Raw genomic sequence first — 14224 nt, 5'->3', positions numbered from 1 at the left:
CAAAGAGAGTTATATTCTTTTGACTCATCTGTCTATATCATCCAGGTGCTTTTTGGCTAAACTTGGGGAGTCAACTTTTTGGACGAGACGTGTCCCGTTATGTCTGGCGAAAACCAACCACTGAATTCCACAGTTGGGACCAACACTTCACATGAGGTTCTATGTTTCATGAGCTGAAATAAAAAGATCCCAGACATTTTCCAAACGCACAAAAAGGCAGGATGGAATCTACATTTGCCCAGCATTTTAGCGATCGACGTGACGTTTGGCGGTGGGTGGAGCCTGGCTGAGTGACAGTGTGGGTGGAGCCTGGCTGAGTGACAGCGTGGGCGGTGCCTAATCAATCAGTTCTGTACCTTCCTGGCTGAGTGACAGTGTGGGTGGAGCCTGGCTGAGTGACAGTGTGGGTGGATCCATCCTCAGGTTTCCTTCCCTCCGTCATTTACTGTGGGTTAGTGTTGTGGAGTCACTCCACCGTTGTTGATCCATCCTCCTATCACATCCGTTCAACTCTGTAGCTGTTTTAAAGTCACTTCTTCCCCCTGAACAAGTTAACCCCACTGTTCCCAGACCAGTTAACCCACTGTTCCTAGACCAGTTAACCCACTGTTCCTAGAACAGTTAACCCACTGTTCCTAGACCAGTTAACCCACTGTTCCTAGACCAGTTAACCCACTGTTCCTAGACCAGTTAACCCACTGTTCCTAGACCAGTTAACCCACTGTTCCTAGACCAGTTAACCCACTGTTCCTAGACCAGTTAACCCACTGTTCCTAGACCAGTTAACCCACTGTTCCTAGACCAGTTAACCCACTGTTCCTAGACCAGTTAACCCACTGTTCCTAGACCAGTTAACCCACTGTTCCTAGACCAGTTAACCCACTGTTCCTAGACCAGTTAACCCACTGTTCTTAGACCAGTTAACCCACTGTTCCTAGACCAGTTAACCCACTGTTCCTAGACCAGTTAACCCACTGTTCCTAGACCAGTTAACCCCACTGTTCCTAGACCAGTTAAACCACTGTTCCTAGACCAGTTAACCCACTGTTCCTAGACCAGTTAACCCACTGTTCCTAGACCAGTTAACCCACTGTTCCTAGACCAGTTAACCCACTGTTCCTAGACCAGTTAACCCACTGTTCCTAGACCAGTTAACCCACTGTTCCTAGACCAGTTAACCCCACTGTTCCTAGACCAGTTGGTCTAGGAACAGGAACATCCCAATGTTGTTTTAAACATCTATACCTCTAATGCACACGTTGTTTACGTCCACACCACATTTACCCATGAGCAGAGAGACTAACTGACCTGTTAGGGGAGAGGTCAAAGTGTTACCTGTGAGTGTTAGGGGAGAGGTCAAAGTGTTACCTGTGAGGGTTAGGGGAGAGGTCAAAGTGTTACCTGTGAGGGGGAGGGGAGAGGTCAGAGTGTTACCTGTGAGGGTTAGGGGAGAGGTCAAAGTGTTACCTGTGGGGGTTAGGGGAGGGGAGAGGTCAAAGTGTTACCTGTGAGGGTTAGGGGAGAGGTCAAAGTGTTACCTGTGAGGGGGAGGGGTGAGCAAGGTCAAACTGTTCTGCCCGACGACTGGCTTCGGCCAGAGCTGCTCTGTGTGCAGGATCCCACATTTTCTCCTTCCGCTCTTTCTGTTGGTCAACACATCAACACAGACATCTCTCTGTCAACACATCAACACAGACATCCCTCTGTCAACACATCAACACAGACATCCCTCTGTCAACACATCAACACAGACATCTCTCTGTCAACACATCAACACAGACATCCTTCTGTCAACACATCAACACAGACATCCCTCTGTCAAACCAGACATCCTTCAGTCAACACATCAACACAGACATCCTTCTGTCAACACAGACATCCCTCTGTCAAACCAGACATCCTTCTGTCAACACAGACATCCCTCTGTCAACACATCAACACAGACATCCTTCTGTCAACACATCAACACAGACATCCCTCTGTCAAACCAGACATCCTTCTGTCAACACATCAACACAGACATCCTTCTGTCAACACATCAACACAGACATCCCTCTGTCAAACCAGACATCCTTCTGTCAACACATCAACACAGACATCCTTCTGTCAACACATCAACACAGACATCCCTCTGTCAACACAGACATTCTTCTGTCAATGTGTTTGTTGGTCAATATAACATACACTATTTATACACAAAAGTATGTGGACACCCCTTCAAATTAGTGGATTCGGCAATTTCTGTTGCTGACAGGTGTATAGAATTGAGCACGCAGCCATGCAATCTCCATAGACAAACATTGTCAGTAGAATGACCTTACTGAAGAGTTCAGTGAGTTTCAACGTGGCACCGTCATAGGATGCCACCTTTCCAACAAGTCAGTTTGTCAAATTTCTGCCCTGCTAGAGCTGCCCCCCGGTCAACTGTAAGTGCTGTTATTGTGAAGTGGAAGCGTCTAGGCGCAACAACGGCTCAGCCGCGAAGTGGTAGACCACACATGCTCACAGAACGGGACCGCCGAGTGCTGTAGCACGTAAAACTCGTCTGTCCTTGGTTGCAACACTCACTACCGAGTTTCAAACTGCCTCTGGAAGCAACGTCAGCACAAGAACTGTTCGTCGGGAGCTTCATGAAATGGGTTTCCATGGCCGAGCAGCCGCACACAAGCCTAAGATCACCATGCGCAATGCCAAGAGTCGGCTGGAGTGGTGTAAAGCTCACCACCATTGGACTCTGGAGCAGTGGAAACACGTTCTCTGGAGTGATGAATCACACTTCACCATCTGGCAGTCTGACGAACGAATCTGGGTTTGGTGGATGCCAGGAGAAGGCTACGAGCCTGAATGCATAGTGTCAACTGTAAAGTTTGGTGGATGAGGAATAATGGTCTAGGCCCCTTAGTTCCAGTGAAGGGAAATCTTAACGCTACAGCAGACAATGACATTCTAGATGATTCTGTGCTTCAAACTTTGTGACAAAAAGGGAAGGCCCTTTCCTGTTTCAGCATGACAATGCCCCTGTGCACAAAGTGAGGTCCATACAGAAATGGTTTGTTGAAATCAGTGTGGAAGAACTTGACTGGCCTGTACAGAGCCCTGACCTCAACCACATCAAACACCTTTGGGATGAATTGGAACGCCGACTGTGAGCCAGGACTAATCGACCAACATCAGTTCCGACCTCACTAATGCTCTTGTGGCTGAATGGAAGCAAGTCCCCAGAGCAACGTTCCAACATCTAGTGGAAAGCCTTCCCAGAAGAATGGAGGCTGTTGTAGCAGCAAAGGGGGGGGGGGGGGGGTCCAACTCCATATTAATGCCTTCCCAGAAGAGTGGAGGCTGTTATAGCAGCAAAGGGGGGGGGGGGTCCAACTCCATTTTAATGACTTCCCTGAAGAGTGGAGGCTGTTATAGCAGCAAAGGGGGGTCCAACTCCATATTAATGCCTTCCCAGAAGAGTGGAGGCTGTTATAGCAGCAAAGGGGGGGTCCAACTCCATATTAATGCCTTCCCAGAAGAGTGGAGGCTGTTATAGCAGCAAAGGGGGGGGTCCAACTCCATATTAATGACTTCCCTGAAGAGTGGAGGCTGTTATAGCAGCAAAGGGGGGGACCAACTCCATATTAATGACTTCCCAGAAGAGTGGAGGCTGTTATAGCAGCAAAGGGGGGGTCCAAATCCATATTAATGCCTTCCCAGAAGAGTGGAGGCTGTTATAGCAGCAAAGGGGGGGTCCAAATCCATATTAATGCCTTCCCTGAAGAGTGGAGGCTGTTATAGCAGCAAAGGGGGGGACCAACTCAATTTGAATGGTCATGATTTTGGAATGAGATGTTGGACGAGCAGGTGTCCACATACTTTTATATATCACTGTGCAAATCCTCGTTACTTGGCCACACAAATCCACTCCATACCTGGATTCTCTCTCGGAGAGCTTTAGGGAACAACTCATATCCATTTTTGATCCCAATGTGGTACTTTCCTGATGGATTATCCCAGGCATGAGGGATCTGAGGACAGAGAGAGACATGTGTTTATGTAACTACAGGCTAACAGTCTGTACAGAGAGACATGTGACTACAGGCTAACAGTCTGTACAGAGAGACATGTAACTACAGGCTAACAGTCTGTACAGAGAGACATGTAACTACAGGCTAACAGTCTGTACAGAGAGACATGTAACTACAGGCTAACAGTCTGTACAGAGAGACATGTAACTACAGGCTAACAGTCTGTACAGAGAGACATGTAACTACAGGCTAACAGTCTGTACAGAGACAGTGTGACCAGGAAGTGGCAGCGTGTCGAGGGTAGCGTACCTTGAGCGTCCTCCCGGACAGCCCGGTCACCTCTCCGTCTTTAGGCTCCACCACCGTCGCCATGGTGACATCTCCACTGCCCGTCGTATCGATGATGTCAACGATCTTCGGCTTGCCTTCCGTCGTGGTCTGAGGGAGAGAGGACACAGATGTTGAAGAGTGTAAAATACACACACACACTATCTGACCGAAAAACACACAAACCCTCTCTGACCCCGACACAACACACAAATTATGTTTCCACAATGAGTACACCTTGACATACTGGTGACACAGTGCAACTAATCCTGACTGCTAAACAGCTTCTATCTCCAGACCCATCAGATTGGTCAACAGCTTCCACCTCCAGACCCATCAGACTGGTCAACAGCTTCCACCTCCAGACCCATCAGACTGGTCAACAGCTTCCATCTCCAGACTCATCAGACTGGTCAACAGCTTCCACCTCCAGACCCATCAGACTGGTCAACAGCTTCTATCTCCAGACCCATCAGACTGGTCAACAGCTTCCACCTCCAGACCCATCAGACTGGTCAACAGCTTCCACCTCCAGACCCATCAGACTGGTCAACAGCTTCCATCTCCAGACCCATCAGACTGGTCAACAGCTTCCATCTCCAGACCCATCAGACTGGTCAACAGCTTCCATCTCCAGACCCATCAGACTGGTCAACAGCTTCCACCTCCAGACCCATCAGACTGGTCAACAGCTTCCATCTCCAGACCCATCAGACTGGTCAACAGCTTCCATCTCCAGACCCATCAGACTGGTCAACTGCTTCCACCTCCAGACCCATCAGACTTGTCAACAGCTTCCATCTCCAGACCCATCAGACTGGTCAACAGCTTCCATCTCCAGACCCATCAGACTGGTCAACAGCTTCCACCTCCAGACCCATCAGACTGGTCAACAGCTTCCACCTCCAGACCCATCAGACTGGTCAACAGCTTCTACCTCCAGACCCATCAGACTGGTCAACGGCTTCCACCTCCAGACCCATCAGACTGGTCAACAGCTTCCACCTCCAGACCCATCAGACTGGTCAACAGCTTCTACCTCCAGACCCATCAGACTGGTCAACAGCTTCCACCTCCAGACCCATCAGACTGGTCAACAGCTTCTACCTCCAGACCCATCAGACTGGTCAACAGCTTCTACCTCCAGACCCATCAGACTGGTCAACAGCTTCTACCTCCAGACCCATCAGACTGGTCAACAGCTTCCACCTCCAGACCCATCAGACTGGTCAACAGCTTCCACCTCCAGACCCATCAGACTGGTCAACAGCTTCCACCTCCAGACCCATCAGACTGGTCAACAGCTTCTACCTCCAGACCCATCAGACTGGTCAACAGCTTCCATCTCCAGACCCATCAGACTGGTCAACAGCTTCTACCTCCAGACCCATCAGACTGGTCAACAGCTTCCATCTCCAGACCCATCAGACTGGTCAACAGCTTATATCTCCAGACCCATCAGACTGGTCAACAGCTTCCATCTCTAGACCCATCAGACTGGTCAACAGCTTCCATCTCCAGACCCATCAGACTGGTCAACTGCTTCCATCTCCAGACCCATCAGACTGGTCAACAGCTTCTATCTCCAGACCCATCAGACTGGTCAACAGCTTCCATCTCCAGACCCATCAGACTGGTCAACAGCTTCCATCTCCAGACCCATCAGACTGGTCAACTGCTTCCATCTCCAGACCCATCAGACTGGTCAACAGCTTCCACCTCCAGACCCATTAGACTGGTCAACGGCTTCTACCTCCAGACCCATCAGACTGCTAAACAGCTTCTACCTCCAGACCCATCAGACTGGTCAACAGCTTCTACCTCCAGACCCATCAGACTGGTCAACAGCCATCACTACCTCAGAGAGGCTGCTGCCAACATGGAGACCCAATCACATGCCACTTTAAAAATTGGATCACTAGTCACTTAAAACAATGCCACTTTAATAATGTTTACATGTCTTGTATTACTCATATATGTATATACTGTATTCTATACCATCTATTGCACCTCGTCTGTACCGCTCAGCCATCTCTCACCATATATTTATATGTACATATTCTCATTCACCCCTTTAGATTTGTGTGTATGAGGTAGTTGTTGGGGAATTGTTAGATTACTTGTTAGATATTACTGCACTGTCAGAACTAGAAACACAAGCACTTCGCTACACTCGCATTAACATCTGCTAACCATGTGTATGTAACCAATAACATCTGCTAACCATGTGTATGTAACCAATAACATCTGCTAACCATGTGTATGTAACCAATAACATCTGCTAACCATGTGTATGTGGCCAATAACATCTGCTAACCATGTGTATGTGACCAATAACATCTGCTAACCATGTGTATGTGACCAATAACATCTGCTAACCATGTGTATGTGACCAATAACATCTGCTAACCATGTAACCAATAACATCTGCTAACCATGTGTATGTGACCAATAACATCTGCTAACCATGTGTATGTGACCAATAACATCTGCTAACCATGTGACCAATAACATCTGCTAACCATGTGACCAATAACATCTGCTAACCATGTGTATGTGACCAATAACATCTGCTAACCATGTGTATGTAACCAATAACATCTGCTAACCATGTGTATGTAACCAATAACATCTGCTAACCATGTGTATGTAACCAATAATATCTGCTAACCATGTGTATGTAACCAATAACATCTGCTAACCATGTGTATGTAACCAATAACATCTGCTAACCATGTGACCAATAACATCTGCTAACCATGTGTATGTAACCAATAACATCTGCTAACCATGTGACCAATAACATCTGCTAACCATGTGACCAATAACATCTGCTAACCATGTGACCAATAACATCTGCTAACCATGTGACCAATAACATCTGCTAACCATGTGTATGCGACAAATAAAATTAGATTTAAAGACAAACGGCACCGTCAGTGATGTATCAATATAATAGTGTAATATTCTGAAAGTCTATACCAACTGGTATCGACCTACTCATGTTCGAGTCAGAGAGAAACCTTTGGTCTTTAGCAGAGGGCTGAGTGGTGTGGCTAGGAAGCACAGACAGACAGACAGACAGACAGTAGCTAGACAGGGCAGACAGACAAACAGTAGCTAGGTAGTAACTAGACAGGGTAGACAGGACAGACAGACACACAGACAGACAGACAGACAGACAGACAGACAGACAGTAACTAGACAGGACATACAGGACAGACAGACAGTAACTAGACAGGACATACAGACAGACAGACAGTAACTAGACAGGGCATACAGGACAGACAGTAACTAGACAGGGCATACAGGACAGACAGACAGTAACTAGACAGGGCATACAGGACAGACAGACAGTAACTAGACAGGGTAGACAGGACAGACAGACAGTAACTAGACAGGGCATACAGGACAGACAGACAGTAACTAGACAGGGCATACAGGACAGACAGACAGTAACTAGACAGGGCATACAGGACAGACAGTAACTAGACAGGGCATACAGGACAGACAGTAACTAGACAGGGCATACAGGACAGACAGTAACTAGACAGGGCATACAGGACAGACAGTAACTAGACAGGGCATACAGGACAGACAGTAACTAGACAGGGCATACAGGACAGACAGTAACTAGACAGGGCATACAGGACAGACAGTAACTAGACAGGGTAGACAGGACAGACAGTAACTAGACAGGGCATACAGGACAGACAGTAACTAGACAGGGCATACAGGACAGACAGACAGTAACTAGACAGGGCATACAGGACAGACAGACAGTAACTAGACAGGGTAGACAGGACAGACAGTAACTAGACAGGGCATACAGGACAGACAGTAACTAGACAGGACAGACAGGGCCTCTACAGTTGAGTGACGGCTCTCAACAGATGTTTGATCCTGTTTCCATCAGCGTCCCCCAGTTCCACCACTAAGTCACAGCAACTCACTAGCTAGTCACTGAAGCATTTCAAATTAAACATGTCAGCAACAATAATCATCTATTTTTTTTTTCTTATGCTATGGTGGGGAAATATTAGCACTAGTCCTGCCAAAATCAATGGTCTGTCAGTATTTTATGGTGTAGCTAACTAGGACATTATGTTCTGATGGTTTGCTATATGATCTTAGCTTGACTGAGCTAATTTACCGACAGACCCAGGGGACTGTCATGTTACAACAACAACAACAAAAAGGCGTTAGCTGTTTTCTCGTTAAAATGTAAATTAGATTAACAGTAGTTTCTACCTAGTTTTACTAGATTGGAGTGACAAGGTAGCACCGGTAAAAAAAAGAAATCACTAGCTAGTCGTGAATTTTGAATGAGGCCTAGTAGTCTGTAAAAGCACCGGGGTAAATTTACCTGCATGCCCGGGGCCCCTGGGTCCACGCCAGTGTCGAGGATAGCGATGACAACACCCCGTCCATCGTACTCGGGGAACCTAGTGAGATAAGACGCAGCGCCGGTCTCTTTTTTAGGGAGCAACCCGTGGAAAGGGAACGGTTCGTCGATAGAATGAGCTGCCATGATCGGACAGAGTAACAATGGAAACAAGAGCAGAGAAATAGGTTGAAGACCGACACCAAAGACAAGTAAGTACAGTATAGTTTAGAGGGGGGAAACGTGGCCGGTAAAAACAGTGAAGAGAGACCGGGAAGGACTTTTTTTTAAAGGGACAGTACACCATTTAGAACAATCAAATGAGCCACAGGAGTCATCCTCAAATAAGGTGTCTAATGACACATAAATTAAGTCAATAGCAACGAAAGAAGTCCTTCTGTAGCTATTTCATACACTGCCTATAGCTAATAGTATAGGCTTATTTGTCTTTGTTCAAGGTTTAAACATGGACTATTAAATAGTAAGGAAACAATGTCCTGGTCAGTGTTTCCATGGGAACCTAATTAGTGGGGCACAGGTTAAAAAAAACAAAATGTAAGTGTTTAAAACCAAATAATGGTGTATAAATTAAAATGATCAGTACCCAATCTGCTTAATGGGGTGGCTCTTCCATAGAAGGGGCGGCAGCGTAGCCTAGTGGTTAGAGCGTTGGACTAGTAACCGGAAGTAACCGGAAGTAACTGGAAGGTTGCAAGTTCAAACCCCCGAGCTGACAAGGTACAAATCTGTTGTTCTTCCCCTGAACAGGCACTTAACCCACTGTTCCTAGGCTGTCATTGAAAATAAGAATTTGTTCTTAACTGACTTGCCGAGTTAAATAAAGGATAAAATAAATAGACACCAAAGCATTAGCAGCTGAGTCTGGTCTGTTTGGTTCATTGACAGTATAGGAACCCCCCCCCCCCCCTCCTCTGTCTCTGATAAAAGCCTGTAAAGGCTCTGCATTGGTCAATCCACCATCTGACAGTACAGCATTTATTGCGAAACAGCCTCCGCAGACATCAGGGCTTTCATGCTTAGCGGGGGAGCGGAGCTATTCTGGAGGAAGTTGTCAAGGAAGTGAATGTATACAGGACCTCCTACCTTCAACCAATCATGTCAATGCGGAGCTACGGTGCATTCGGAAAGTATTCAGACTCCTTAAAGTTTTTACACATTTTGTCTTATTCTAGAATGTATTAAATAGTTTTTACCCTCATCAATCTACACACCATACCCCATAATGACATCACAATACCTCATAATGACATCACAATACCCCATAATGACAAAGCAAAAAATGTATTAAAAATAAAAAATCTGAAATTTAGCATTTACATAAGTATTCAGACCCTTTAGTCAGTTCTTTGTTGAAGCACCTTTGGCAGTGTTACAACCTCGAGTCTTCTTAGGTATGACACTACAAATTTGGCACACCTGTATTTAAGGAGTTTCTCCCATTCTTCTCTGCAGATCCACTCAAGCTCTGTCAGGTTGGATGGGGAGCGTCGCTGCACAGCTATTTTCAGGTCTCTCCAGAGATGTTAGATCGGGTTCAAGTCTGGGCTCTGGCTGGGCCACTCAAGGTCAGAGATCTGTCCCGAAGCCACTTCTGCTTTGTCCTGTTGGAAGGTGAATCTTCGTCCCAGACTGAGGTCCTGAGCACTCTGGAGCAGGATTTCATGAATGAACTCTCTGTACTTTGCTCCGTTCATCTTCCCCTCGATCCTGACTAGTTTCCCAGTCCCTGCCGCTGAAAAACATGCTCACAGCATGATGCTGCCTCCACCATGCTTCACCGTAGGGATGGTGCCAGGTTTCCTCCAGATGTGACGCTTGGCATTCAGGCCAAAGAGTTCAATCTTGGTTTTATCAGACCAGAGAATCTTGTTTCTCATGAGTCTTGGAGGTTCCAAACTTCTTCCATTTAAGAATGATGGAGGTCACTGTGTTCTTGGGGACCTTCAATACTGCAGACATTTGTTTGGTACCCTTCCCCAGATCTGTGCCTCGAAACAATCCTGTCTCAGAGCTCTACGGACAATTCCTTTGACCTCATGGCTTGGTTTTTGCTCTGACATGCACTGTCAACTGTGGGACCTTATAAAGACAGGTGTGTGTCTTTCCAAATCATGTCCAATCAATTGAACTTACCACAGGTGGACTCCAATCAAGTTGTAGAAACATCTCAATGATGATCAATGGAAACAGGATGCACCTGAGCTCAATTTACAGTCTCATAGAAAAGGGTCTGAATACTTATGTAGATAAGGTATTTCTGTTTTTTTTTACATTTTCAATACATTTGCAAAAAAAAATTGAAAAACCTGTTTTCACTTCGTCATTATGGGTTATTGTGATGTCATTATGGGGTATTGTGATGTCATTATGGGGTGTTGTGATGTCATCATGGGGTATTATGATGTCATTATGGGGTATTGTGATGTCATTATGGGGTGTTGTGATGTCATCATGGGGTATTGTGATGTAGATTGATGAGGAACATTTTTATTGAATCCATTTTAGAATAAGGCTGTAATGTAACAAAAAGCCAAGGGGTCTGAATACTTTCCCGGATACACTGAATATGGCGCCCTCCACATCGATACTGTACCGAGCCCTCCACATCGTTACTGTACCGAGCCCTCCACATCGATACTGTACCGAGTCCTCCACATCGTTACTGTACCGAGCCCTCCACATCGTTACTGTACCGAGCCCTCCACATCGATACTGTACCGAGCCCTCCACATCGTTACTGTACCGAGCCCTCCACATCGATACTGTACCGAGTCCTCCACATCGTTACTGTACCGAGTCCTCCACTTCGTTACTGTACCGAGCCCTCCACATCGATACTGTACCGAGCCCTCCACATCGTTACTATACCGAGCCCTCCACATCGTTACTATACCGAGCCCTCCACATCGTTACTGTACCGATCCCTCCACATCGTTACTGTACCGAGCCGTCCACATCTTTACTGTACCGAGCCCTCCACATCGTTACTGTACCGAGCCCTCCACATCGTTACTGTACCGAGCCCTCCACATCGTTACTGTACCGAGTCCTCCACATCGTTACTGTACCGAGCCCTCCACATCGTTAATGTACCGAGCCCTCCACATCGTTACTGTACCGAGCCCTCCACATCGTTACTGTACCGAGCCCTCCACATCGTTACTGTACCGAGTCCTCCACATCGTTACTATACCGAGCCCTCCACATCGTTACTGTACCGAGCCCTCCACATCGATACTGTACCGAGCCCTCCACATCGTTACTGTACCGAGCCCTCCACATCGTTACTGTACCGAGCCCTCCACATCGTTACTGTACCGAGCCCTCCACATCGATACTGTACCGAGCCCTCCACATCGTTACTGTACCGAGCCCTCCACATCTTTACTGTACCGAGCCCTCCACATCGTTACTGTACCGAGCCCTCCACATCGTTACTATACCAAGTCCTCCACATCGATACTGTACCGAGCCCTCCACATCGTTACTGTACCGAGCCCTCCACATCGTTACTGTACCGAGCCCTCCACATCGTTACTGTACCGAGCCCTCCACATCGTTACTGTACCGAGCCCTCCACATCGTTACTGTACCGAGCCCTCCACATCGTTACTGTACCGAGCCGTCCACATCTTTACTGTACCGAGCCCTCCACATCGTTACTGTACCGAGCCCTCCACATCGTTACTGTACCGAGCCCTCCACATCGTTACTGTACCGAGCCCTCCACATCGTTACTGTACCGAGCCCTCCACATCGTTACTATACCGAGCCCTCCACATCGTTACTTTACCGAGCCCTCCACATCGATACTGTACCGAGCCCTCCACATCGTTACTGTACCGGGCCCTCCACATCGTTACTGTACCGAGCCCTCCACATCGATACTGTACCGAGCCCTCCACATCGTTACTGTACCGAGCCCTCCACATCGATACTGTACCGAGCCCTCCACATCGTTACTATACCGAGCCCTCCACATCGTTACTATACCGAGCCCTCCACATCGTTACTCTGCATGCCTCTTGCATGCCTCTTGCTTCTAAGCCTCCTACCACATTTCGGATCAAGCATAAATTGGCGTTTAGCGGTTCCCAAAGTGGGGTCTGTTGACCCCTGTTGTTTTTTTATGAATATTGCTAACAACAACAGATTAAACTGTGATCTGTGGGTGAAAGTGTAGAAGGGGCCACACAGTGCATTGTATTACTATTCATCCACAATGTTCTTAACCGTTAGGTGCATATTGTGTGGTGTTGTTGCGGTGTTTGAAGACAGTCATCTGTTTGTTTGAAGACAATCATTTCAGGGAGCGTGCTGTCTGGGGGTGTGGTCAAACTGTCTGGGGGTGTGGTCAAACTGTCTGGGGGTGTGGTCACTGCCTGGAGGTGTGGTCAAACTGTCTGGGGGTGTGGTCAAACTGTCTGGGGGTGTGGTCAAACTGCATGGGGGTGTGGTCAAACTGTCTGGGGGTGTGGCCAAACTGTATGGGGGTGTGGTCAAAGTGTCTAGGGGTGTGGTCAAACTGTATGGGGGTGTGGTCAAACGGTCTGGGGGTGTGGTCAAACTGTCTGGGGGTGTGGTCAAACTGTCTGGGGATGTGGTCAAACTGTATGGGGGTGTGGTCAAACTGTCTGGGGGTGTGGTCAAACTGTCTGGGGGTGTGGTCACTGTCTGGAGGTGTGGTCAAACTGTCTGGGGGTGTGGTCACTGTCTGGAGGTGTGGTCAAACTGTCTGGGGGTGTGGTCAAACGGTATGGGGGTGTGGTCAAACGGTCTGGGGGTGTGGTCAAAGCTGTTCTGAAGCTATGTTTGTGGTTGTTTATTACAATGTGAGAATATTTATTGATTAGAAAGTTGGGCCACTGCAGTAATGTATTTTTTTGTTGACAGTTTATTCTGTGTTTGGAGACGTGGTGATGGATACTGTGGCGTGATTGGATGTTTAGTTGTAGTAAGTAGGTGTGATTGGATGTTTAGTTGTAGTAAGTAGGTGTGATTGGATGTTTAGTTGTAGTAAGTAGGTGTGATTGGATGTTTAGTTGTAGTAAGTAGGTGTGATTGGATGTTTAGTTGTAGTAAGTAGGTGTGATTGGATGTTTAGTTGTAGTAAGTAGGTGTGATTGGATGTTTAGTTGTAGTAAGTAGGTGTGATTGGATGTTTAGTTGTAGTAAGTAGGTGTGATTGGATGTTTAGTTGTAGTAAGTAGTTGTGATTGGATGTTTAGTTGTAGTAAGTAGGCGTGATTGGATGTTTAGTTGTAGTAAGTAGTTGTGATTGGATGTTTAGTTGTAGTAAGTAGGTGTGATTGGATGTTTAGTTGTAGTAAGTAGGTGTGATTGGATGTTTAGTTGTAGTAAGTAGGTGTGTTTGGAGACATGATGATGGGGTACTGTGGTGTGATTGGATGTTAAGTTGTAGTAAGTAGGTGTGATTGGATGTTTAGTTGTAGTAAGTAGGTGTGATTGGATGTTTAGTTGA

The 14224-nt window shown here is 46.9% G+C and overlaps 1 protein-coding gene across 6 annotated transcripts in view; it reads right to left on the bottom strand.

The window, feature by feature from the left end:
• The window catches only part of LOC110519261 (tripeptidyl-peptidase 2), a 75680-nt gene extending 66659 nt beyond the window's left edge, over window positions 1-9021 (bottom strand). For all 6 annotated transcript variants that reach the window (XM_090206988.1, XM_090206989.1, XM_090206990.1 and 3 more), the window contains exons 1-4: window positions 8704-9021; window positions 4320-4448; window positions 3915-4010; window positions 1539-1643 (exon numbers count right to left, since the gene is read on the bottom strand). In XM_090206988.1, the coding sequence (XP_090063114.1) occupies window positions 1539-1643; window positions 3915-4010; window positions 4320-4448; window positions 8704-8868 (495 nt within the window). In that variant the 5' untranslated portion in view covers window positions 8869-9021. The remainder of the gene's footprint in view (window positions 1-1538; window positions 1644-3914; window positions 4011-4319; window positions 4449-8703) is intronic.
• Between the last annotated feature and the right edge of the window lie 5203 nt (window positions 9022-14224).

The sequence above is a fragment of the Oncorhynchus mykiss genome, chromosome 18, assembly GCF_057628025.1.
Source record: "Oncorhynchus mykiss isolate SJ-2025 chromosome 18, ASM5762802v1, whole genome shotgun sequence".
Lineage (NCBI taxonomy): Eukaryota > Metazoa > Chordata > Actinopteri > Salmoniformes > Salmonidae > Oncorhynchus > Oncorhynchus mykiss.
This window is presented reverse-complemented; position numbering and strand designations above follow the sequence as displayed.